Source organism: Erinaceus europaeus, chromosome 7 (genome assembly GCF_950295315.1).
Source record: "Erinaceus europaeus chromosome 7, mEriEur2.1, whole genome shotgun sequence".
Classification (NCBI taxonomy): domain Eukaryota; kingdom Metazoa; phylum Chordata; class Mammalia; order Eulipotyphla; family Erinaceidae; genus Erinaceus; species Erinaceus europaeus.
Window position 1 is genome coordinate 15391162 of NC_080168.1, and position 26052 is coordinate 15417213.

Sequence of the window (26052 nt, forward strand, 5' to 3'; positions counted from 1 at the left end):
CTCCTTTCTGTCTGTCTCTCTGTTTCTGTCTCAGAAATAAACAAGAAAGCATAGCTAGGCACAGGCAAGGCCCTGGGTTTGAGCTCTGGTTCTGCATTAGAACAACTGGAAACTCAGATCCTGGGACCAGACCACCTAGTTACAGCCTGGCTGCCCCCATTCCCACCTGTTACCCATGAGGATCTCTGTACCCATCCTCTCTGCCTCTTGGCTTGCATTGCAGGGGACAGGCCACTCAGGCACAGTGTTAGTGGGGAGATCCTGCACCTCCCCCCAGTGACCTACTCCCCCCAGTGACCTATTCCCAAACCTGCACCATTGGAGGTCCAGGACACCTGTATTTCTCTTCTCTGAGCCAGCCACTCCCAGTTTTCTAGGGCTGTTACTGCCATCTAGTGGACACTGGCCCTGGGGTGTCCCCACACCACCTCACATGTGCACTTGCTGCCCCAGCAGAGCAGAGGAATCCCAGTCAGCAGTTTGGAGCCATTGCTTTCCACACACACACACACACACACACACACACACACCACTGCTCAGCTCTGGTGTATGGCGGTGCTGGGTATTGAACCTGGGATCTCAGAGCCTCAGACATGAAAGTCTTTTTGTAGAACCAGTATGAAAATAGAAGAACTTAACTTCTATTTTTAAAAAATATTTATTTATTCCCTTTTGTTTTATTGTTGTAGTTATTATTGTTATTGTTGTTGTTATTGATTTTGTCATTGTTAAATAGGACAGAGAAATGGAGAGAGAAGGAGAAGACAGAGGGGGAGAGAAAGATAGACACCTGTAGACATGCTTCACCGCTTGTGAAGCGACTCTTCTGCAGGTGGGGAGCTGAGGGCTCAAACCAGAATCCTTACGCTGGTCCTTGCACTTAACCCACTGCACTACTGCCCAACTACCAACTTCTTCTATTTTAAACTTAATTTTTTATTATCCTTATTTATTGGACAGAGACAGCCAGAAATTGAGAGGAAGGGGAAATAGACAGAGGGAGACAGACAGACAGACACCTGAAGACCTTCTTCACCACTCATGAAGCTCCCTCCCTGGAGGTGGGGACCAGGGGCTTGAACCTAGATCCTTGTGTGCTATAACATGTGTGCTCAACTAGGTGCACCACCACTCAGCCCCAACTTTTGTTTTGTTTTCTGAAAGCTTTTCAGAGAGAAAGATACAGAAAGACCAGAGCACTGCTCAGCTCTGGCTTATGGTGGTGCTGGAGATTGAACCTGGGACCTCAGAGGCTCAGGCATGAAAATGTTTGCATAACCACTATGCTGTCTCCCCAGCCCACCTCTGCCTCTCTAGGTTCCTTGGCTGTGAAGCTTAAGCAGTGCCAGGAAGCTGAGCCAGCTGAGGGTTTCCTTTTCTCAAAGTGGGGTTCACCCCAGTCACCCTTGTGAAAATCTGCTAGAAGGGGGAGCTGGTCCTAGAGCTTTGGCACAGGATCCCTGAAGAGTGGGTTCTCCAAAGGCTGGTTGGACCCCTCCCCAAAAGGAAAGTTTTGCTTACTCTGGAGAGAGTATGTCCTGAAGTCCTGAGTCTCCCAGGCCCACGCCCTTTATCCCCTGCCCTTTATCCCCACGTCTCCGTCCCCATCTGGAGCTCCCTGAGGGACAGAAGCTGTGTTTGGAGGTGGGCCGTGTTCCCCTCTAGTCCCTGTTCCCCCAAGTGTTGACTGTGCTATGTGACCTGGCTGAGCCCAAGTATGTGTGTGTGTGTATGTGTGAGAGTGTGTATGTGTGAGTGTGTATGTGTATGTATGTGTGAGTGTGTGTGTGTATGTATGTATGAGAGTGTGTGTGTATGTGTATGTGTGAGTGTGTGTGTATGTGTGTGTATGTATGTGTGAGAGTGTGTGTGTGTGTGTGTATGTATGTGTGAGAGAGAGAGAATGTGTGTGTGTGTGTGTGTGTTTGAGGGGGCCTAGAGCTGAGTGCAGTCCCTTCCCTCTTGCCCCCAGCTGTTCCCTGCAGTGCCCCCTGGTGACCTCTCCTACCGCAGCCTCCTCCTGACCAACAAGGGCTCCCTGCTGCTGACCTTCACCTTGGCCTCCCAGAGCAGCTCAGACATCTTCCTGCGCCCCAGCTCAGGCCTTGTGGCCCCAGGGGCCCATCAGATCCTGATTGTCAGCACCTACCCCAAGGGCACTGCCTGGAAGCAGCACTCTCTCTACCTGCAGTTCAACCTTTGTCCCCAGTATCTCAAGGTAGGGGGCAGGGGACTGGGCCGGGGGAGGGGGACCCTTTTTCTGAGTCCTCCTTCTAGTTTGGTGTCTGCAACTTTTTTTTACTTTTTTTTTTCTTTCAATGTTTTAGTGTTTTTGTTGCCACCAGGATTATCACTGGGGCTCAGTGCCTGCACAATGAATCCACTACTCCTTGTGGCCATTTTTCATATATATACATATATATGAAATATATATGTATATATATGACAGATATAAATTGAGAAGGTAGGTGGAGATAGATACAGAGAGAGAAAGACAGACACCTGCAGCACTGTTTCAGAGCTCATGAAGCTTCCTTCCTACAGGTGGGAAGCAGGGCTGAAACCTGGTAGTGTGTGCGCCTCCACCTGGCCCTGCCTATGACTTTCCTAAGTCAGGAGGTGGGAACGGTGTGGAATTATACCCCTGCCATCTTGTAATTTTGTAAATCAATATTAAATCACTAATCAAAATTTAAAAGGAAGAAGAAGCTAAGGAGGGGTCCAGGTGGTGGCTTATCATATTGAGCAAACACATTATTACAATGTGCAAAGATCCAGGTTCAAGCCCCTGGTCCCCACCTGCAGGAGGGGAAGCTTGTACTGCAAGTGTCTCTTATATTTTTCTCTCTCTTCCTAGCTCCCTTTCCCTTCTCAATTTCTCACTGTCACATCAAATAAATAAATAGATGTTTTAAAAACATTTAAAAAAAGAAACCAGTCAAGGAGTTGCTCCTTCCTTAGAATGTCACAGTGGGGACAGGACTGCCTTTATCATGGTGGATACTTGCTCTCCTGCTCCATCACTACCTGTTCACCTTGTGGAGTCTGGCCAGGAGGGGTGCAGAGGTCCCAAAGGAAGGAGCCCCTGAAGGTGGTGATGGGGTGGGAGGCCTGGGGTCAGGGTAGTGGGCTCAGGACTGCCCAGGAGATGGCCTGAGCTTCCCCCTCTCCTCTGGCCTTAGAAGGTGATCCTGCAGAGCCGTGAGGAGCCACTGCAGCTGCAGCTGGACACGTGCAAAAATATCTTCTTCAAGCCCACCTGGGTGGGCTGCTCCTCCACCAGCGTCTCCACCCTGAGCAACCCCTCTCGCCTACCCTTGGACTTCGAGTGGAGGGTGTCCGAGCAGCACCGGAAGCTGCTAGCAGTCCAGCCCGCCAGGGGGCGCATCCAGCCCAACGAGAACCTCGTGAGTGGACTGGGACTGGTGCAGTGCTGGCAGCTGCGCCTGTGTCTTGGGCTCCTATTCTGGCTTCTCCTTGGCAGGGCTTCCTCTGTGCACATCCCATCTGTCTGTCTGTCTGCCTGCCTGCCTGCCTGCCTGTCTGTCTGTCTATTACTAGAATGCTGCTCAGCTCTAGTTTATGGTGCTGCTGGGGACTAACCCTGGGACTTGGGAGTCTCAGGCACAAGAGTTCTTTCTTTCTTTCTTTCTTTCTTTCTTTCTTTCTTTCTTTCTTCCTTCCTTCCTTCCTTTCTTCCTTTCTTCCTTAATTTTTTATTTTAGTGTACATAAACACCATTCCCACCACCAAAAGACAGTTTTTTAACCAGAGCACTGCTCAGCTGTGGTTTATGGTGGTTCGGGGATTGAACCTGAGACTTTCGATCCTCAGGCATGAGAGTCTGTTTGCATAACCATTATGCTGTCTACCTCCCACCCCTTTCTTTCTTTTTCAAATAAGAGAAATAATGATCAGAGCATTGCTCAGTTCTAGCAACAGTGGTACTAGGCATTGAATCTGAGACTTCAGAACCTCAGGCACGAGAATCTTTTGGAGAACCATTATGCTATCTCCCCAGCCTTGGTTGTTTATTTATTATTTTACCAGAGCACTGCCCAACTCTGGCTTATGGTGGTGCTGGGGGACTGAACCTGGGACTTTGGGACCTCAGGCATGAGAGCTTTTGTACAGAACCATTATGTTGTCTCCCTGGTCTTGCACCTCCCACTCAGCCCCCCCACCCCACCCCATCCTCACCTTCCCATTTGACAAAGAAAATTTAGCATTTAGAATAGGAAAAAAAGTGGTTCAGGAGGTGGCGCAGTGGATAAGGCATTGGACTCTCAAGCATGAGGTCCTGAGTTCGATCCCCGGCAGCACATGTACCAGAGTGATGTCTGGTTCTTTCTCTCTCCTATCATTTCTCATGAATCAATCAATAAATAAATAAAAAAAAAAAACCACTAAAGTCCCCACCCAGCAAGGAGGTGCAGGGCTGGGAATTCTACACCCAGACTCTCAGTGCCTTGCTGTGTGTCCACGGGCAAAGGACCACAGTTCTCTGAGTCTCCAGCTTCTCATTAGAAAGCCAAGCGGGAGGACAATGTCGCTGAACCAGTGGGGCAGGGGAGGTGCCAGTACAGGGCGTATGGCACCTCAGGCTGCCAACCTGGGTGTCTCGGGGTGGGGGTGCCCTCCCAGACACCCTCTCTGACCCCCCAGACGCTGACCTGGACCTTCAGCCCTTTGGAGGAGACCAAGTACCTGTTCCATGTGGGAGCCTGGGTCTGGGACGGGGGCCTGCCTCCCCAAGTCAAGCCCCCTGCCACCACCCACTACAAGCTCCGGCTGGTGGGCCTGGGCATCAGCAGTAGCCTCTCTGTGAGTGGCAGAGCCTGGGATGTGCCCGGGTGGGGTAAGGGCAAAGTTGGGAGCGGAGGCAACGGGGTGCCCACTTCCTAGAGGGCAGCAGATAGGAACCCTCTGCCCCCTGGCTTACACCCCTGGGCCTGCCTTTCTTGGGGGGTTCTCGGAAGCTGGGGTAGGGGTGCGCCTGGGCCTGGGGGGTGGAGGAGGGCTGGCTGACTCTGATCCTCAGACCAAGGAGAAGGAGCTCGACTTCGGAAACGTGCTGGTGAACAGCCAGGAGACCAGAAGCCTGGTGCTTCAGAACGATGGCAACTGCGTCCTCTACTACCGCCTTTCGCTGGACGCCGAGGGCAGCTGCAATGAGTCCCAGGGTACTGGCGCGCTGGCGGGAACAGGTGGTGAAGGGCGCCGACCAATTAGTTCATGGTTTGGGGCTGCGGAGCAGGGCTTAAAACTCAGCCATTAAGCATCAAGCAGTGGCACCTGGTTTGAGTTTGATCAGGGTTCAAGCTCCCAGTCCCCACCTGCAGAGGGGGGGCCTTCACAAGCAGTGAAGCAGGTCTACAGGTGCCTCTTTTTCTCTCTTCCTCTCTGTCTCCTCCTCCCTTCTTCACTTCTCTGTCTCTATCCAATTTTAAAACACACACACACACACACACACACACACGCAACTCAGAAGACTTCCTCATCCAGTAGAACATACATGCTACCATGTACAAGGACCCAGGTTGAAGCCCCTCGTTCCCACCTGCAGGGGAAGCTTCACGAGTGGAGAAAGCAATGCTGTCTTTCTTTCTCTCTCCCATCCCTGTACATTTCTCTCTGTCTCTGTCCAATCAATAAGCAAGTAAAGTGTTCCAAAAATGAAATAATAATTTTATTTTAATATTTTTCCTTTATTTGGGGAATTATTGTTTTTACATTTGACAGTGAATACAATAGTTTGTACATGCATAACACTTCTCAGGAAATACTAATTTAGGAAAAAAACAGCATTTCTACTGTCCAGCTGTGTGGCCATGAGCAGGGAGCCGCCCTCTCTGAGCCTCGCCTCCTCATCTGTCCTGTGGGGGCTAGTCAGTGGCATGGACTTCACAGTGGAACAGAGTGCCCTGAGGGTACCAGTCACACTAAGAGTTGTTCCGCTCTGGCTTGGTGTGAGAGGAGGGCCCTGCTCTCCAACCTGTCCCCTGAGTCCAGGGAGGGGGCATGTGAAGGCATGGGTGAGGTCGGGCCCCTCTGGCCTATTATGAGAACCTCCTCTGCCCTTGACACCCCTTGGGTCCCCCCACTCCCTGAGCAGCCCTGAAACTGGATCGGACAGAAGGGAGCATGCCACCTCGATCTCAGGACACCATCTATGTGACTGCCTGTCCCCTGTGCCGAGCGCGGTTCACCTGGACCATCAGCTACTCTCTCATTTCCCCCAGAGGTATCAGGCCCTCTTGCATGGAGCACCGGGTCTAGGGAGGGATTGTGGGGGGAGGGAGGGAGAGGATACAGAATGGGGGAGTGGGCAAGGCCATCCATCTGTCTGTCTGGGTGTCTGTCTGAATGCACCAGGTTTGCAGAGGACTCATAGCATTTGGATCCATGTGAATTTCCTGTGGGGTCATAGACAGTCCTGTAGCTTCCTAAATGGAGCCTCAACCTTCTCTTCTGTAAAATGGGGTCTTTGGGGTCAGGCAGTGGTTCACCTGGTTAAGTGTACACATCACAGTGCACAAGGACCTGGATTCAAGCCCCCTGGTCCCACCTGCAGGAGGAGGGAAATTTCACGAGTGGTGAAGCAGGGCTGCGGGTGTCTCTTGTCTCTCTCCCTCTCTATCTCCCCCTCCCTTCTCAATTTCTCTCTCTGTCTCTATCAAATAAATAAATGAAAATAACTAAATAAAATAAATAAAATGGAGCCTTTGAGAGCACTCAGGAGGTGGCACAGTGGAAAAACACACTGGACTCTCCAGCATGATGTCCCAAGTTCAATCCCAAGCATCACATGTGCCAGAGTGATGCTCTGGTTCTCTCTATCTCTCATTAACAAATAAATCTTTTAAAAGTATGAACTTGTCGGGAGTCGGGCTGTAGCGCAGTGGGTTAAGCGCAGGTGGCGCAAAGCACAAGGACCGGCATAAGGATCCCGGTTCGAACCCCAGCTCCCCACCTGCAGGGGAGTCGCTTCACAGGCGGTGAAGCAGGTCTGCAGGTGTCTCGCTTTCTCTCCTCCTCTCTGTCCTCCCCTCCTCTCTCCATTTCTCTCTGTCCTATCCAACAACAATGACAACAACAACAATAATAACTACAACAATAAAACAACAAGGGCAACAAAAGGGAATAAATAAATAAAATAAATATTTTTTTAAAAAAAAAAAAAGTATGAACTTGTCACTGGTCAGGCCTGAAGCCAACTGTAAGGAACCCAGGGCTGAGAGTATGAACTTGGCCAGGGAGATGACACAGCAGTTTACACAACAAAACTCTCATGCCTGAGGTACCAAAGGTCCAAGGTTCAATCCCCAACATTAGTGGTCTGGTCAAAGGAATAGCAACAACAACAACAGTAATACAAAAAAATATGAACTTGAGGACTGCACCCTGCCCCCAGCGCTGATCTTAGTGTGTTGTTCAACCTCCCCGGGCCTCAGTTTCCTCCCCTGTTGAACTGAGGCTAATTAGGGGACCCAGGCTGGAGAAAGGGCTGGACAGCATCACATATGCTACCATGAATGTGGACGAGCTTTGAAGGATGGCACTGAGTGCAAAAAGCCAGTGACCATATGTCATACACCATGGCTCCTTTCATGGGGAAGGGGCAGAGCAGGCAGGTCTATCACAATTGGTGAATGGTCATTAGAGGTGGAGGCATGAATGGCAAACGACAGCTCCTTGGAACCAGACTTCTTATGGGGAATAATGATACAGTTCTAGAACTCAGTCATAGAGGAAAACAATTCCTAAATTATATATATTGAGAGAGTTCACCTTTTAAATAATTTATTTTTTATTATGATAGAGAGAAGAGGAGTAATGGGGAGAGACATCAGAGCCCTGCTCATCTCTGGCTTATGGTAGTGCTAGGAATTGAAGCTGGGACCTCACAGCCTCAGGCATGAAAGGTGTTTGCAGAAGCATTATGCTGTCTCTGCATCCTGAGAGGGTTAATTTTAAGATGTATGATTTATATCTCAGTAAAATAGTAGAAAGAGTAGTCCAGGAGATGGTGCAGTGGATAAGGCACTGACTCTCAAGCATGAAGTCCTAAGTTCAATCCCTGGCAGCACATATACCAGAGTGATGTCTGGTTCTTTCTCATGAATAAATAAAATACTTTAAAAAAAAATAGTGGCAAGATTGTGAAAACAAGGAATGGTGCAGGTTGAAGGCGAATGGTGTGTGGGAAGCACCCAGGGCAGTACCTGGTGGGTGGAAAGTGGCAAGACAGGGCTGGCTGTTTCTGGGGGGCCCACCCCCATGAGCACAGCTCTGATGAGGTTCTGGAGCACCTTGCTCAGGGGTCTGGGGAAGCTGGGAGCCCAGTCCTCTGCCTTCCTCATCTTTTGCCCCCAATCCCAGATAACAAGGTTGGGGCCAAGCAGGAGCTGTGCCGTGTCCTCCTGGTGGCTGTGTACCCCCTCCTCTCTGTCCTGGACATCTGTGCCATGGGCAGCGCTCAGGGCATCACCCGGAAGCAGCTGTGGCGCCTCTTCTCCCTGGACCTGCTCAACAGCTACCTGGAGCGTGGCCCTACCCCTGGGGAGCTCACCTACAAGGTCCCCACGCGGAACAGGTGAGCCCTCTGTGCCAGGCCCTGTCCAAGAAGTGGCCTCCAATCTCCCCACCATCCCCCCCAATTCATGCCCATCTCTAGAGATCCCTGAGGAAGACAGCGTTTGACTAGAGGCCTGATGTCAAGCCCACCCCTGGCCCCAGAGACCCTAGATTCTCCAACCACCTCCAAGAGAGGGCACCACCCCACCCCCTGCCCGCTTCTTATCTCTGTCTCTGAGCCCCTGTTATGGCCCCACCCAGCACCAGCCAGGTCCCCTCTATCTTCACTCCTCTGAAGCTGGACTTCAACTTTGGAGCTGCCCCGCTGGAGGCCCAGCCTTCCGTGGTGCTCCTGGGCTTGAAGAACAAGGGAGTGGTTCCCCTGGACTGGTAAGACTGCTGGGGGGATGGGGGCTGGTGTGTGAAGGGAGGAGGCCAGGTGGGTGATGGGTAAGGACCATCTTGGGGCTGGGGTCGCTCCACAGGAGTGGCTGGGTCCCATCAGTAACAGGCTCAGAGGTGCTGGCATCACCCAGGTGGGAGCTTGGACAGTGGCCTGGGTGGCTTCTACTGATATTTGCTTCAGGTCTATTTACTTTTTTATTTTTTTATTTTTTTTTATTTTTTTATTTTTTTTCCTCCTCCAGGGTTATTGCTGGGCTCGGTGCCTGCCCCATGAATCCACCGCTCCTGAAGGCCATTTTTCCCCCCTTTGTTGCCCTTGTTGTAGCTTCGTTGTGGTTATTATTATTGCCCTTGTTGACGCAATTCGTTGTTGGATAGGACAGAGAGAAATGGAGAGAGGAGGGGAAGACAGAGAAGGGGAGAGAAAGATAGACACCTGCAGACCTGCTTCACTGCCTGTGAAGCGACTCCCCTGCAGGTGGGGAGCCGGGGGCTCAAACTGGGATCCTTACGCCGGTCCCTGCACTTTGCGCCACATGCACTTAACCCACTGCGCCACCGCCCGACCCCTACTTTTTTATTTTGATAGACACAGACAGATGTTGGAAGGAAAGGGAGAGATAGAGATGGGGAGAAAGATAGAGGCACCTGCAACATTGCTTCATAGCTCATGAAGCTTCCCCCTGCAAGTGGAGACTGGGAGGTTGAACCTAGGTCCTTACACACTGTAATGTATGCACTCAACCAGGTCTGCCACCACCGGGTCCCCTGATAGTTGCTTCTGCATGTCTAGCACTATGCTAGGTTCTGGGGCACCCTGGACCCCCCCAAAAAAACCCAGTAGAGGGTCAGGCCTGCTTGGGGGCAAGGTGGGGGGAGTGGGTACCTGCTGAGGCTGGAGAGGAGGCAGGAGAGGTAGAGGCTGTCTGCCAGGAAAGCACCCTTCCCCAGGCCTGGACACAGAGCCAAACAAACTGGGCCCTTCATGCCCTGGGCTTTTTCCACATGGAGTGTAGAGGTTTGGGGAAACCTGGCAGGTGGGCTTGCAGCCTGGGGGAGGAGGATTAGGTCTGACTTTGGCAGGAATACACCATTCACAAGATGCAGGGGACTTTGGCAAGGGACTCTGGAGCTCACATCCTCTGGAGCAGAGGACCAAGGGGGCTGGGCACCCAGGTGAGTGTGGTGTCGGCGGAACTGGCCCTTCCACTGAGAGCTCATCTGAGCTCCAGAAAGGTGTTGTGTGCTGCAGTCAGGATTCCAGGCTCACGGAAACTTCCTTGGAAGGCCTGAGCCAGCCGGGCCTCCTTTGCCCACTTCTTTGTCTCTTAGGTGGCTAGCCGAACATTCTAGCCCCTTTCTGCTGAGCTCATGGGCAACAGTTGGAGGGTTTTAATCCCAAGAAGACTTGGTAGGAAAGTGGGCTTGGTGGCAGTGGGCAGGAGGCAGTGAGAACCCCAAGCCTGGGGTGAAGGATGTAGGATGGGGAGCAAGACCACTGCCCCTTCCCTGCAGCCCCCTCCTCTGTTGCCTATGCTCCTGGCCTGGGGAAATGGGGCCTCCATTTAAGGGGTGAATCATTCCTCTGTGCTCACACAAAGTCACTGGCTGATCCTTTCTGGGGTCAGAGTCCCAGCAGATCATATCAGACCCATCAGGTCCTCAGAGTAGAAATGTGGACCATGGACCACAGGGCAGCTAACCCAGGAGTGTAAAGTTCCAGGTTTGAGCCCTGGTCCCACACAGGAGCACCATGGCACCAGCACCAGGAGAAGCTCCATAGATGATGGAGCAGTGCTACAGTGTGTCTCCCTCTCTACCTGTCTCTGCGTGAAACTTTAAAAAGGAAACAAAAGCTACTTGGGCGGTAAGGGTGGGGGTGATGTCAGAAAGGTCCATAGGAGAGCCACCACTGAGTTAAAGCTTCAGTTTTTTATGGCTATGCAAAGAGACTCTTATATCTGAGGCTCCAAAGTCCCAGGTTCAATCCCCCCATACACATACCACCATAAGCCTGAGCTGAGCAGTACTCTGGTAGAGAGAGAGAGAAAGAGAGAGAGAGAGAGAGACTGAACCACCACTCCACCATCCATGGGATTACCATGGTACCATCCATCTGTAGAGTTCCTTTGTGGTATTGGTACTTAGACTCAGGTTTTCAGGTACCCTCCCCACTGAACCATCATCTCCTAGACCCTGGGCATATATTTTTCTTTCCTTCTTTCTCTTTCTTCCTTTTTTTTTTTTTTTTTTTTTTTTTGCTTCCAAGGTTATCGATGGGGCTCAGTGCCAATGCTACAAATGCACTGCTCCTGGTGGCCATTTGGATAGGACTGAGAGAAATCAAGAGGGGAGATGGAGACAGAGAGGGAGAAAGACCTGCTTCACCACTTGTGAAGTTTTCCTTTTGTAGGTGAGGAGTGGGAGCTTGAACCCAGATCCTTGCATATGTCCTTGTGTCTTGTACTATGTGCACCTAACCAGGTGCGCCACAGCCCAGCCCCCTCCATTTTTCTTTATTCTAGTATATATTGGCAAAATTCCTACTCGTCAGCTGGTAGCAGTCCCTTCTCGCCCTGCCTTCATCTGAGGGCAAAGGTTTGCTCTTACTAACTCATCAGCACGGCACGCAGCTACCTTCTTCCATTTCTGAGACTGCTTTGAGGGCATTTAGACTGGCATTTCTCCCAGGTTTTTTCAAATGTGTGTTGGCAGTTTATGTGCCCCTTATGGCTGTTCTCTGTTCATGTCCGTTGCCCATGGTGGGCAGGGTGGGTGGCAGCCTGGGCCGTCTCCAGAGATGAAGAGGTCCTCCTTTTCAGAGTGTGACTTGGAGTCACACCTGTGTCATTTGCCTGGCCAGTTATGTTGAGTACCAGATTAAGGGAATTGATTCCCTTCCCATTCATGCTTCAGACCATAGCAAGAACCAGCTCTGCCCAGACACCTTCCTTCTTGGGGTCTCCCAGGGTTGGGGGGATGCTCTTGGAAATTGTAAGTACCTCAAGTGACCATACCTAGAGCTTTGTCACGGAAACTCCACCAGGGTCAGTGCCCAGCTTAAAGTGACCCATATATACTGTGACCCCTTTAGCCCTGGAACCCACACTAGGCATCCTGATCTCCACTTCCTGTTTAGTCCCTGGGTCCTGTTTCTGTTCCTGGGTTGAAGTCATTATGAAACCAGGGGCTGCCTTGGTTCAGCCGCGCCTAGGACAGCTTGCCAGTGAGGGGAAGGCAAGGGGGGAGGCATGGCCACAGCTCCCAGCTCCAGCTTCCTGGTTCTGATGCTCCATGTGGCTCTCCATTCCCCTCCTGGGCCCTCTCCAGGGCCTTTCTCTTTCCTAGTGACCAGCAGATCCACATGGAGCTGTGGGCAGAGCAGATGGAGCTGGACCCCACCGAGCTGCACCAGATGCGTGCACAGGATAATCGCATATTCTCCATCCACCCAAAGGAGGGGAAACTGAGTCCTGGACAGGAGCAGGTGGTAGAGCTCAAATACAGGTGCTCCTTCTACCTGCCTTCCTCTGTATTTCCAGTCCTGGAGACAGACAGACAGACACACATACACACACACACACACACACACACCCTAATCCTAGAGTGGGCAAGACAGCATAATGGTTATACTGCAAACACCTTTCATGCCTGAGGTTCTGACATCCTAGGTTCAGTCCCTAGCATCACCATAAGCCAGAGCTGAGCAGTTCTCTGATAAAATTGTAATAACTTAATTATAACACCCTGATCTTGGAAGAGCCTAGCTTCACACAGTGTGACCACAGGGTGCCCTGAGTGGCTATACCCCACCCCAGGAGGACCCCATTCTCCCATGTGTGGGAGGTGTGACTCCCCTCCCTCTCAGCCCCTCCCAACTTAGAGACTCCCACATCTTCCTTCGTGGGAGCAACCGAGCTCAAAGCTACAGAATGTGGCTTTACCATGCATGCTCCCATGTGTCTCCAGACCCCGTCACTCACCCCTGGACTTGTCACCTCCCTTTCAGACACCTGTTTGTGGGCACTGATCGCCTCCCTGTGCTCCTGAAGGTGTCCCATGGCCGGGAGATTCTGGTGAGGCCCCACATCCTGGCCCTAGCCCCAGACGGCCCAGAGAAGTGTGGGGACCAGCAGCCCCTAGAAGGAGGGTGCCACTCTCTCTGCTGGAATGCTTAGTCCTTCCCATGGACTTTCTGTCTGCAGCTGAATTTCATAGGCGTGACGGTGAAGCTAGAGCAGAAGTACGTGCACTTTATCTCCACCAGCCACCAGTTCATCCCTGTCCCCATTGGGAACAAGCTGCCCCCAAGGCAGGTCAGTGGTCACCATCACCATGGGGGCTGCTCAGTGTGTCTGCATCAGCTGGTGAAAGAGTGGCAAAAGCCCTGAGTGGCAGAAGACAAAGACCTCACTTGGAGATGTGAGGTTGCAGGTTAAATCCCAAGGTTAGGCTTCCTGGTTCTAAGTCCTTTGTCAAATTCCCATGCAGAAGCTGGGAAGGCCTCCCCTGACACAGACCATTACAAGTGCCACTGACCATGAATCACACCCCCATATGCGCACACGCGTGCGCGCGCACACACACACACACACACACACACACACACTTTTACTGTAGCGCTGAGGAACTAACCTAGAGACTCGGGCATGCTGAATGTGACCCCTCAGTGGCCTTCCCTAGCTCATTCTTTTCTTCCTCTTGCTCTTCTTCCTCTTCTTCACCTCCTCCTCCTCTTTCTTTTAAATTTTTTTTAGTTTATTTATTTATTTTGGATACAGACAGAAGTAGAGAAGGAGAGGGAGTCGGGTGGTAGCACAGGGGTTAAGCACAGGTGGCGCAAAGCACAAGGACCGGTGTAAGGATCCCAGTTCAAGCCCCCAGCTTCCCACCTGCAGGGGAGTCGCTTCACAGGCGGTGAAGCAGGTCTGCAGGTGTCTATCTTTCTCTCCCCCTCTGTCTTCCCCTCCTCTCTCCATTTCTCTCTGTCCTATCCAATGACGACCACACCAATAACAACAATAATAACTACAACAATGAAACATCAAGGGTAACAAAAGGGAATAAATAAATAAAATAAATATTTTTTAAAAAAAGAAGTAGAGGAGAGAGAGAGAGAGAGAGCATTGTCTCACCACTTGTGAAGCTTCCCCTCTGTAGATGGGAGGCCGAGGACCTGAACCTGAGTCCTTGTGCACTGTAGCAGCTCTACTGGGTGCACCACCATCTGAACCCCTCCCCCATGAGCCCATTGTTTTTCACTCTTAATTTAGGAAGAGAGGGATAGAGTGTCTATGGCCCTATCACCCTGAACACACCCAATCTCCTCTGATCTTGGAAACAGTGGGAGAGACAGCACGGCACCGCTCTGCCATGTGTAGTGCCGTCCATGGTGCTCCAGTGTGGGGTCAAGGCTCAAACCCAGGGCCTCACACATGGTAAGGCATGCACTCTACCAAGTGAACCTTCTCCTGGCCCCTCTGATGGATATGTTTTGGACAATAACCCTAGAAGAACAAGATCATCACAAAGTAATGTGTTTCACTACTCCATGCAACGTACTCTGATGAAAGCCGTCTTTATTTCTTTTAAAAATATTTTGTTGTTATTTCATTTATTTTTGTGTGGAGACAAAGAGAATTGAGAGGGAAGGGGGGAGACAGAGGAAAGAGAAAGAGAGACACCTGCAGGCCTACTTCATTGTTCACAAAGCTTTCCCATCCCCTGCAGGTGTGGACCTGGGGTTTGAACCCAGGTCCTTGCGCACTGTAACATGTGTCACATCTCAATTGCCTAGAAGTCTTCTTTTTTATTTCATCTGTGTCATGTTGTATATGCTAACCTCTGCCCCATGACCTGGTCACTAGAAGGTTTCAGTCACAAGTTGAAAGTCACTGCTCTAAAAACAACATCTTTCTGGAAGGCGGATCCCCATAAAGCTATATAATGACCTTTATTTGAGAGTTGGGCGGTAGCACAGCAGGTTAAGTGCACATGGCACCAAGTGCAAGGACCAGTGTAAGGATCCCGGTTTGAGCTCCCAGCTCCCCACCTGCAGAGGAGTCGCTTCACAAGCAGTGAAGCAGGTCTGCAGGTGTCTATCTTTCTCTCCCCCTCTATGTCTTCCCCTCCTCTCTCCATTTCTCTTTGCCCCATCCAACAACAATGACATCAGTAACAACAATAATAATAACTACAACAATAAAACAGCAAGGGCCACAAAAGGGAATAAATAAATGTTTTTAAAAAGAATTAAAAAAAATAATTCACTTATTAATCCCCCCTCACTGCAGGTGGAGATCAGGGACCTGAGCCTGGGTCCTTGTTCATGGTACTGTGTGCACTCAACAGGGTGAGCCACTGCCCAAGCCTGATCATCATTTCTTTTTGCAGGCTTGTTTGCTCTACTCATCTTTACTCCACCTATGAGTGAAACCACCCAGCAGCTGTCTTTCTCCTCTTTGCTTACTTCACTTAGCATAATCACTTTCAGCTCCATTCATTTTGTCCCAAAGGACACAATGTCATCCTTTTATAAATGACTGAGTAATATTCACTGAGTACATGCCCCATAATTTCTTTACCTAGCCACCTATCAATGGCTGGTTAGGATGATTCCAGAACTTTGCCTACAGTGGATAGTGCAGTTATAACATAGGGGATGATTCTATCTGGCTTCTGCTGTCTTCCCCTCTTTAAAGTGAAGGGTCTGTGGCCTAGGGAGACAGTGTAATGGTCATGTGAAGGACTTTGATTCCTGAGGCTCTGAGGCTCCAGGTTCAATCTTCAGCACCACCACAAACCAGAGTGAAGCAGTGCTCTGGCACCTCTAAATACATACATGCATACATACATACACACATACATACACACACATACATACATACATACATACGTACATACACACACATGCATACATACATAAAGTAAAGGATTGGACCATCTCTGGCCTCTCCCTGGAGGCCCTTGATTCTCAGCCTTTGGTATTAAAAATCTTGGAGAACCTCAGTTCTTTGACAAGACTTCCCCCTAGTGGCAGGTATGGAGAGTAGCAGCCTTACAGGCAATCAGACTTTGGGAAGAACCTCAAGGCTGCCTGCAGGACATTTCCCTAAAGCCCGACCCAGGGACAACCACTCCCCCTTGTAACAGAGTCAAACAGAGCACAGAACCAAATAAGGATCCAGACTAGCCTAGGATGCAACTACGGGCTGAGAGTAGATTCATGATAGGGTCATAAGGAAGTCAGAGGTACCCAGGCGGGCTCGGGGACAGTAGGGGTAACCTCACAGATAGCACACTGCTCTCTCACAGTGGACACAGGGCCCCAGGATCCCTGCATTGTGAGCCACTCTGAAGAGTCCCCTTTCCCGACCCCTGCAGGTCTATGAGCTGTACAACGGCGGCTCCGTGCCTGTGACATATAAGATCCAGACCAGCATCCTATCCCAGGTCCAGGAAAAGAATTTTGACCACCCCGTCTTCACCTGCCTCAACCCCTATGGAGAGATCCCACCAGGCACCACCGCCCCGGTCCTGTGGATCTTCTCGCCCATCGAGGCCAGAACCTACACAGTGAGCAGGGCCCTGGGGCTCTGTATATGGGGATGGTGGGGGTCAGAGCCAGCTTCCTGGACAGGCCTGGCTCTGAGCACCCCCCAACCCCCACTTCATGCCCCAGGTGGACGTGCCCATCCACATCGTGGGCTGGAACTCTGCCATCATCCGCTTCCAGGGGGTAGGCTACGACCCCCACATGATGGGGGATACCGCCTTCTTCCACAACATCTCCTCCCTGGACAGCAGCTCCACACATTCAAGGCTGACGGTTCCCGGGCAGGTGGGAGGAGACCCGAGGCTTTGGGGGGAGGCTGAGGACCTGGGTAGGGAGATCAGAGGGATGGGGAGGCTGGGAAGGAAATGGAGTGGATCCCAGAAGCATGGAAGGTGGGGGGGGGACCTGGGACCAGCCCCCCCTGCTGTAAAACCTTCCTCTCTGGGGACTGGGATGGAGTCCAGAAGGGAGGAGAGAAGCCCTCCTGGTCTTGGACACTGGGAGAGGATTTTCACATAGTGCCATCCCTCCAGCAGACACAGTGGAATGTCACTGGGAGATTTAGGGGCTCAGTGACTCCTCTGCAATGCATTCCTCTCCCATTCACCCAGCCACCACTTGCAATCACCTGTCCACATGAGGAGCCATCACCTCCCCACCTCCCAGGCTATGATCTCTCTCTCTCTCTCTCTCTCTCTCTCTCTCTCTCTCTCTCCTTCCAACTCTTACCCCAGCTAGATGCCCACTTTGGGGTGAGCACTGTGAAGAACCTGGGAGTCAGGAGATCCCAGCTCTAGAGGCACTCAGGATCTAAGCACAGGGAAAGTGCCCCTCCATGAGTTCTCAGTCCTCTTCTGTGCATGGCAGTAGTGCCAGTGGTTGGTCAGCCGTCCATTCACAGCCATCCTTCAGCAGCTCATATGCTGTTGGCTTCAGGGCTGTCTTTGAGAGACCTCTGATCTCTCAGCCCTTTCACACCCATGTTAATGGTAGGAACTGTGGGCTTTCGCATGAACCCAGCTGCATCTATGGGAAGCCTTGAAGAATATTCCCTGTGTTCTCTGCTCTGAGCAGCTCCCCCATCCCCAGAAGATGAGAGCAGCCGTGGGACCAGGTGGTGGCACACCCAATTGAGTGCACGTTAACATGCCCGAGGACTTGGGTTTGAATCCCCTGTCCCTCCCTACAGGGGAACAACTTCATGAATGGTGAAGCAGGGCTACAAGTGTCTCTTTCCCTCTCTATCTTGTCCTTGCCTCTCCATTTCTCGCTGTCTAAAATAAAATAAAATGATGGAAGGCTGTGGTATTGCATCCCCAGAAGCCAATGTGAGGGTCAAGAGCCCAGGTCGTTCACCATGGTCCCTGGTCGACTGAGGCACTGGGGGCTGGGAGTGCTGTCTGTGCCTCTTGTTCCCCCTCCCCCAGCCACTGCTGTGCTGTGTGCACCCACAGACTGTCTTCCTGTCCCAGTCGAACATCTCCCTGGGAAACATCCCTGTGCAGAGCAAGTGCAGCCGCCTGCTCTTCTTCAACAATGTCTCCAAGAAGGAGACCATCTTCTTTGTCTGGAAGCTGAAGCCTGTGTACTTGGGGGAGGTGAGGTGGCCGGCCATGTCTCTGCAGAACTAAGGCCACCAACCTATGCTACCCTACCCCACCCATCCCATCCCACCCTAGCCCTCCCCATCCCCATCCTACTTCATCCCATCCTACCCCACCCCATTCTACCTCATCCTTCTTGTCCCATCCCATTTTGCCCCATCCGTCTGCTTTCCTGTGACACTCCAGAGATCCCTCCCCCAACCCCACAGGTGTCCATAAGTCCCATAACTGGGAAGGTGGCTCCTGGGGAGACGCTCCCCATTGTGGTGACCTTGAAGGCCTCAGTACATGCCAGCTTCTACAGCCTGGAGTTTATATGCAAGGTAGGCCCAGCCTCCAGGAGGAGGTGGGAAGGGACAGAGCTGAGGGGACCCCACTGCCCCGGGAGAGGGGAGCCTGTGGCACAGGCAGGCAGGTCTGGCTGCAGGCTGCTGCCTCCTCCTCCGGTTCCGGTCCAGGTGTACCAGCTGGAGCTCCTGCAACAGTTCCAACAGGAACTGCAGAAGTGGAATGAGGAAAAGGCAAGGCAGGAAGTGGAATTCACCATCACAGACAAGAAGGTCAAGGTGAGGGGCCCAGGGCAACACCCCAGAAATGTCTCCATGAGGAAGGGAGGAGGCATGGGCAATGGGCTTGGGGACCAACTGGCCTTACAAGAGAGGACAGAGGTGATGATCAGAACTGACCTGCTCCCACACACAGGAGAGATTTCGACTTTCCCCATCAGACTAACCATCATGTCTGCCAAGAGACTCTGGGTCCAGAAGGTCAGCTGACTACCCCCACCCCCACCTCCCATGGCTAGTGTTTCAAGAGCACCTGCTAAGTGCTGGCCACTGGAAACAGCAAGACAGATCTCAGCTCTGATGGGAGATGGGGAGCCAAAGGGGTCAGGTGAAGGTTCTAGAAACAACACACCTGGTTTTGACTCCTCACTTTGAGAATTTCTAGCTCTATGGTCAAGGTGCTCCTGCTGTCAGTCTCCCCCTCTGTAGACGGGGGTAGGATGGCATCTGGGACTAGCTTCAGGATAACCCGGAGGTAGTGTGCAGAAAAGACGAGAGCACCCCCTCTACATGTGTATTGTCTAGGCTTCACGACAGTCACAGGAGGTTTTGCTGCAGTTTTCTCTCTGCTTTGTAAACACTTAAAATGCTGCTTATTCTAGAAATCCAGGAGACAGACAGCTCAGCCAGCAGAGTGTAGACTTTACCCAGTTCAAAGCCCTAGGTTTGAGCCCTGAGCCTTGGCACTGGTTTCTATTCCATAGATGAAGAATTGGTTTCCCCCTCCATTCTCTCCCTGAAAAATAAAAAGGTGAAACTGACCTTAGCTGGTGGTACTAGACTTTCACACATCCCCAGCACCACACAGAAAAGAAAAACAAATAAAACAAGTTGATTTTTATTTATTTATTTTAGTTGTTGTTGTCACTCGGCCTTCACCACTCCAGGATGACTTTTTCAGACACAGAGAAGCAGAGACAGAGGAGGGGGTGGAGAGACACCACAGCACTGAAACTCTCCCAGTGTGGTCTCAAACCTGGCAGGCATCCGCCTAGGTTAAAGTTAAAAATTTAAAGACTATTTTTAAATGTTTACTGATTTGTTTCTATAGAGACAGAGAGGCAGAAAGAGAAAGAGGGAAATAGACCCCAGCATTGAAGCTTCCTTCAATGTGTTGAGGGCCAGGCTCAAGCCAGGGCCTTGCACATGGCAAGGCAGCACACTACACAAGTGAGCCATTCTACTGGCCCAAGAACATTTGCTGCTTCACAGAGCTGTCCTGAGGAGGAAATGAGCTACTATGTGCCCTTCACCCAATAAACAGCCACTAGCCATGGCCAGGAGAGTTTATGGGGGAGATTGAGAATCAACATGAGCAAAAAATTCATCTGGGTTCCACCCCAATTTCAGTCTCCTTGTGTAGGTGTTTGTAAATGTTGAGAGAGAGAGAGAAAAGAGCACTGCTCAGCTCTGGCACATGATGGTCCTGGAGGTCAAACCCAGGAACCTCAGGCTTGCAAGGCCTGCCCTTCAACGCTGAGCTTCTCTCCCAGCCCCACAGGGGGCGCCATGCCCAGCACACTGAACCCCTGGAGAGGCACTGCTGCCCTTGTGGCTCTGACCCCACAGTGAATGCAAATCAGCTTTGAGGGCACAACAGAGGGATTTGTAAGCCACCCTCCTAGGAGGCTACTTCCTTCTGCAGCCATGAAACCCCAGGGCACAAGGGTCCCTGGGGTGCTGGCCCAGTGGTACCCCCTTCTCCCCTTCAGCAGGATAACCAGGTTCCCCCCTGTCTGCAGGCTGCACTTCCCCAGGGAAGGTGCTGGCAGAGGTGTGGCTAGACTGAAGCGGGTGCCCTCCCCCCTGTGTCCTCTGGGTGGCCTGGAAGAGGGACATCCCTCTAGGCCCCTTGCCTGTAAGCTGGCGTCTCCATTTCCACAGAAAAGGATGACCTGTACAGCCTGTGAGCCCGTGAGGAGGTACAAGGTGAGGCTGGAATCCCCAACCCACACCCATGGCCTGGGCTGAGGGTCCTGCTCGCTTCCCCACATAGAACTAGGCCCAGCCACCCAGAAGGGGAGAGAGGGGGTACATCTTGTTGAGAACATACGGTTTCTACCTGCAGGGAGAGGGAGCTGCACGAGTAACTAAGCAGGGCTGAAGTTCTCTCTCTCTCTCCCTATCTCCCCTCTCAATTTCTTTCTATCCTATCAAATAAGAGAGGGGGGAGAGAGAGGATGGGGAGGAAGGCAGGAAGGAAGGCAGGAAGGCAGGAAGGAGAAAAGGATGAGAGGGAGGGAGAAAAGGAGGGAGGAAGGAAGGAAGAAAGGAAAGAAGGTAGAGAAAGAGAAAGAAAGAACAAAAGGGAGGAAGAAAGGGAGGAGGAAAGAAAAGGAAGGAAGAGGGAGATGATCATTAGGAGTGATAGATTAATGGCACAGGACCCAACCATGTCCGTGGTGGCAATTAAAAAAAAAGTGTTGGGGCCAGGTAGTGGTGCACCTGATTGAGCGCACATGTTACAATGCACGAGGACCCAGGTTTGAGTCACCAGTCCCCACCTGCAGGAGAAAAGCTTTGTGAGTGGTGAAGCAGTGTTGCAGTTGTTTCTCTATCTCCTTCCCTCTCTACCACCCCCTACCCCTCAATTTCTGGCTGTCTCTATACAATAAATAAAAGATAATTTAAAAAAATTTTAAGTGTCAGTGGGTAGAGTCATACCTCAGTGTGACCCATAAGGTGGGGGGGGGCGGCGGCTGTTAGGGGTCCCACTGCTGATGGGACTGCAGCCCCCCAGCACCTATCACCCATTCCTTCCCCCCAAAAAAAGACGCTGCCCCCCATCAAGAACCAGGAGCCCATCAATCGACCAGCCAGCTGGAATGCCCAGAATGCCCAGGAGGAGGCGGTCTGGCCGTGCCCAAACCCCCCAAAGCCGGCCATGCTCTGCCTGAGCCTCACTGCCCGCACCCACCCCATCGACTACTTTCTGGCCAGCTTCTCCGACTTCCCCTGCTACTTCCTGCACCAGTGAGCAGTCAGGGTTTGGGCAGAGGGAGGAGGCTCTGTTCCTGCCCCTCTCCCACTCCAGGGCAGGCAAGAACTCCCAGTCCAGAGTGCCCCTTGCAATGACTGCTTATACCAGAGCCAGAGCCCCCTTGGGGCAGGGAGAGGGGGCCCAGGTGAGTCTCCCTACTTTGTCCCTGTCCCCTCTCCCAGTACTGTGCTGGCTGAGTGCTTTATTTAGTTCTCCCAGTGTGGCAGCACTGAATCTAGACTCAGTCTGGAAGTTCCATCCCCCACTCTGACTATCTATGTCCTCTGTGCAGTGGCTCACCTGGGTCACTCATTGTCACTGCCTGCCCCAGGGAGCTGCCCCTGAGGAAGACCTCCGGGGAGGAGCCAGACGGTTTCGTGGACAACTCCACAGTCAGCTGGGTGCCCGTATCCCGGCAGGAGAAGCAGGTCCTGGTTGACTGTCTCACCACCATCATCAGGTGACGGCAGAGTCCCAAGTCCTCAGACCCACCCCCACCCTGTGTCTCTAGCTAATCCAGCCAAAGCCATCTACCTGAAGCCCCCCCAAAATACACCCAGCCCTTCTTTTCCTGTAAAATGGGACTCCCTCCCAATGTGGGGGCACCCAGTCCTCCAGGGAGACTCCTGGAGCAAGCACAGGGATCCCCAGGGCTGGGTGCTGAGTTCACTAGGCAGGTAGTGAGGTCCAAAGCTGGCCTGTCATCTTCCTAGGCCTCCCACCCCCCATCTGTGTACCTTGCCTCCTGGCTTTACCCCCATTAACCCACACACACCTCGAAGAACTCATGGGGCCAAAAGGTATCTCCTCCTCCTCTTCCTCCTCCTCCCTCCTCCCCTCATCTTCTCCTTCTTCTCCATCCTTCCTTTCCTCTTCCTTTTCCTTCTTCTTCCTTTATTGCCACCACAGTTATCACTAGGGCTTGGTACCAACAAGACAAATTCACCACTCCCAGAAACCATTTCCCCCTTTTCCCCCTTTCTTCCTTTCTTTTATTTGAAGGAACAGGGAGTCGGGTGGTAGTGCAGCAGTTAAGCGCACGTGGCATGAAGTGCAAGGACCGGCCTAAGGATCCCGGTTTGAGCCCCCGGCTCCCCACCTGTAGGGGAGTCACTTCACAGTCGGTAAAGCAGGTCTGCAGGTGTCTGTCTTTCTCTCCCCTTCTCTGTCTTCCCCTCCTCTCTCCATTTCTCTCTGTCCTATCCAACAATGACAACATCAATAACAACAACAGTAAAATAACAAGGGCAACAGAAGGAAAAATAAATTTAAAAATATATATTATTTGAAGGAACAAAGAGAAATTGAAAGGAGAAGATAGATACACAGAGAGACATCCACAGAATGGCTTCACCACTTGTGAAGCTTCCCCATGTAGGTGGGCGCCAGGGGCTTGGACCCAGGCCTTTGTGCACTGTAACATGTGCTCTTTACCAGGTGTGCACTTCACAGTCCCTTTCAAGATGCCTTATTTTAAGAAAAGGACAGTAGAGATAAGTGACCAAGGCCTCCCCTCCACCACTTGGCTTCTATTTGTGGATGCAGAAGGGAGGAATTTCTGGGGGTTCCTGATGCCAGGATACCTCCCCCCAAAGCCTCCCCCATCCCAAGGCAGCTGCAAGGTCTCTCAGTGAGGACCATCTCCTCCTCTCTGCCACCAGGAGCCTGTTGGAAGACAGGACCTTCCACGAAGCCATGGGCCAGAGCCTGGTAGAGCAGATACCCTACTTTTCCCAGTTCTGGAATGAGGAGGTACCCAACATCAAGACCCAGAACTTATTCTTTGGGGCACCCCACTACTCGACCTCCTCCAGCTGTGAGTACAGGATCGGCCTGGAGAGGCAGGAGAGGAAGCACAGGAAGGAAGGGCTGGAGTTGCTGAAGGAAGAAGAGGAAGAGGAGGAGGAAGAGGAGGAGGAGGAAGAGGAAGAGGAGGAGGAGGAGCTGCAAGAGGAGGAGGCAGAAGAGGGGGAGGACCAGCAGTCCTTGCCTGAGGGTGACTTGCTGCAGCCCAGACCCCAGGACTCTCTGCGGTGGCAGCAGCAGCTCAAGGTGATGGTGAAGGAACAGCAAGAGAAACAGGAGAAGGAGGCCATCAGGCGGTGAGCCAGAGGCAGGGCTGTCTGTGACGGGGGTGATGGAGTGTGTCACTCCCCCATCTTCCTCTCCAAGATGCTCCCTGCATCTCCCTCCAGGGCTTAGCTGGAGGGTTCTATGGTCTCTGAAACAGGCTTCTAGGCTGGGAGAGATGTCGCCTCTTTTCACACTGCACTGTGCCCCACCTGCTACCAGGGTTATCAAGCCCTGACTTGCCCAATCCCCACCCCCGCACCATGTGTGTGTGTGTGTGTGTGTGTGTCCATCTGTCCATCCCTTTTCTCTCTCAGTAGAGGGTGCCAGAGAAAAAGAGAGGCAGAGAGAGATGAGAGACTCCCCAGCCCTGCTCTACCTGTGAGGATTCTCCTTTGTAGTGGTGCTCCCATATGGTGGCCTGAGGACTTGAATCCTGGTCCTCAGACATGCACTCTACTGAGTGAGCTATCTCCAGTCTCCACTCCACCAGCAGCCGCCTGTCCTGCAACTCTCTCTCTCTCTTTTCTTTTTTACCAGAGCACTGCTCAGCTCTGGCTTATGGCGGTGTGAGGGATTGAACCTGGGACTTGAGAGCCTCAGGCATGAAAGTCTCTTTGCATAACCATTATGCTATACTCCCACCCGCAACTCTGTCTCTTAAAGCCACTGTCTGAGCGTCTGTGAATTGGGGACAAGGGTGGGGGTGGGGGGGCAGTTAGAGAGCCCAGCAAAAAGGAGGCCTGGAACTAACGCTGACCAAGGCATCTTCCTCAAACCCCTCAGGCTCCCCAGCTTCACTAGCCTGCAGGAAGCGCTGCTGGAGAACATGCTGCAGAACATCCTGGTGGAGGCCAGCCGAGGAGAGGTGGTACTCACCTCGAGGCCGCGCGTCATCGCTCTGCCGCCGCAGGGCCACGCCAGGTGGGGGCGCCCGCGAGCACAGGCGATGGGGAAGGGAGCAACGCTGGCATGTCCTCCCAAGCCTCATCCCCACCCCCACCTACGGCTTTCTGTCTTCCAGAAACACTGACCAGCTCCTGACGGTGCCGCTCGGCTCACAACCCTTGGAGGGGCCCTATCCATGGCAACAGGCGTCCTCCGAGGAGTATGTGGATTTCGGCGCACAGCCCTAGCTCCTCCAGGCCCCTCCACTGCCCCGCCAGTAAAGCACCTAGGCTTTGCTTTTCTTTGCTTTGCTTTGCTTTTTCTTTTCTATATGTGCCTTGATTTTCTTTCCGCAACGCGGGGACGAGGACGGGGTGGGGGAGAGACACTCCAGAGAGCTCTGATGGCGACAGAGCAAGGGAGCCACCCAGGTGCCCGATGACTAGCAGGTGGCGCAGCTGGGCCGCGACTGGCCAGCAGGGGGCGCTGGGGACGTTTGGCCTCTGTCTCTGCTGGAATCGCCAGGCCAGGCGGGGTCAGCGCACAGGTGGCCCTGGGGCGACATGTCCACCGCTCCCCTGTCCCCACCTGCTCCGGCACCAATCGGCCCCTCCTGTTGTCAGCGTCCTGGTGAGATTAGGAAATCTGTGAGAGAAGGGAAACTGAGGCAGCCAGCGGGCCCAGAACCAGACACTGGGACCACAGGTCCTACTAAGCAGCTCCCATCTTGAATCCGAACACCAGGCCGGAGGACGCCCCACCATACCCACCTCCTGCTCCCCCAGACAGCTTCCCCCCTTAAAAACAACAACAACAACAAAACCTGCCTTTAGCTTTTGCATTCAGCGCTTTCCCCGCCCCCAAACCAGAGGCAAGTAGGTGGAAAAGTGACATCTGGTGTTGTTCCAGAGGCGTCCAAGTCCCCGACACCCACCCCCACCCCCCGCGCGCGCCTCTACCGAGGCCTCCAGGCTCTCCCGCCCCAGAGCTCGGGCGGGAAGGCGTTGGGGGGGGGGACGCTCCGCCTCCTCTGAGTCAATATTTGCCCCGGGCAAACGGGTGCACGGACAGGTGTGAGTGTGTGTGTGTGTGTGTGTGTGTGTGTGTGTGTGTGCGTGAAAGAGAGTGTGTGTCCAGGGGCGGGGACTGAACCGGCCGTATAAGTGCGTGCTGGAGCCCGGCTGGGCCACAAGCTAAGGGTGCAGGTTGGGGAGCGGGCGGCGGGGGAGGGGCGGGCCAGGTGCGCACCTGCCAAGGCGGCAGCCGACGTGTCAGCCGCAGAGGCGCGCAGGTGAGCGCGGCAGCTACTGGCCGGGGACAGGGACGGGGACAGGAACGGGGGCGGGGGCGGGGGGGGCACCTCCACTCCGAGACCCGGACCCGAAGAGCACCGAGGGAGGACCGCCG

At 52.7% G+C, this 26052-nt stretch overlaps 1 protein-coding gene across 1 annotated transcript in view; it reads left to right on the forward strand.

Moving 5' to 3' along the window:
• The window catches only part of LOC103111353 (cilia- and flagella-associated protein 65), a 25219-nt gene extending 269 nt beyond the window's left edge, over nucleotides 1-24950 (forward strand). The window contains exons 2-22 of the mRNA XM_060193396.1: nucleotides 1560-1644; nucleotides 1973-2218; nucleotides 3183-3407; nucleotides 4666-4824; nucleotides 5042-5183; nucleotides 6116-6244; nucleotides 8383-8596; nucleotides 12313-12489; nucleotides 12992-13058; nucleotides 13188-13298; nucleotides 16366-16557; nucleotides 16664-16822; nucleotides 17992-18135; nucleotides 18351-18464; nucleotides 18600-18707; nucleotides 20592-20636; nucleotides 21481-21680; nucleotides 22019-22147; nucleotides 23349-23789; nucleotides 24544-24681; nucleotides 24782-24950. Coding sequence (XP_060049379.1) covers nucleotides 1560-1644; nucleotides 1973-2218; nucleotides 3183-3407; nucleotides 4666-4824; nucleotides 5042-5183; nucleotides 6116-6244; nucleotides 8383-8596; nucleotides 12313-12489; nucleotides 12992-13058; nucleotides 13188-13298; nucleotides 16366-16557; nucleotides 16664-16822; nucleotides 17992-18135; nucleotides 18351-18464; nucleotides 18600-18707; nucleotides 20592-20636; nucleotides 21481-21680; nucleotides 22019-22147; nucleotides 23349-23789; nucleotides 24544-24681; nucleotides 24782-24893 — 3337 coding nt within the window. The 3' untranslated portion in view covers nucleotides 24894-24950. The remainder of the gene's footprint in view (nucleotides 1-1559; nucleotides 1645-1972; nucleotides 2219-3182; nucleotides 3408-4665; nucleotides 4825-5041; nucleotides 5184-6115; nucleotides 6245-8382; nucleotides 8597-12312; nucleotides 12490-12991; nucleotides 13059-13187; nucleotides 13299-16365; nucleotides 16558-16663; nucleotides 16823-17991; nucleotides 18136-18350; nucleotides 18465-18599; nucleotides 18708-20591; nucleotides 20637-21480; nucleotides 21681-22018; nucleotides 22148-23348; nucleotides 23790-24543; nucleotides 24682-24781) is intronic.
• The last annotated feature ends 1102 nt before the right edge of the window (nucleotides 24951-26052 follow it).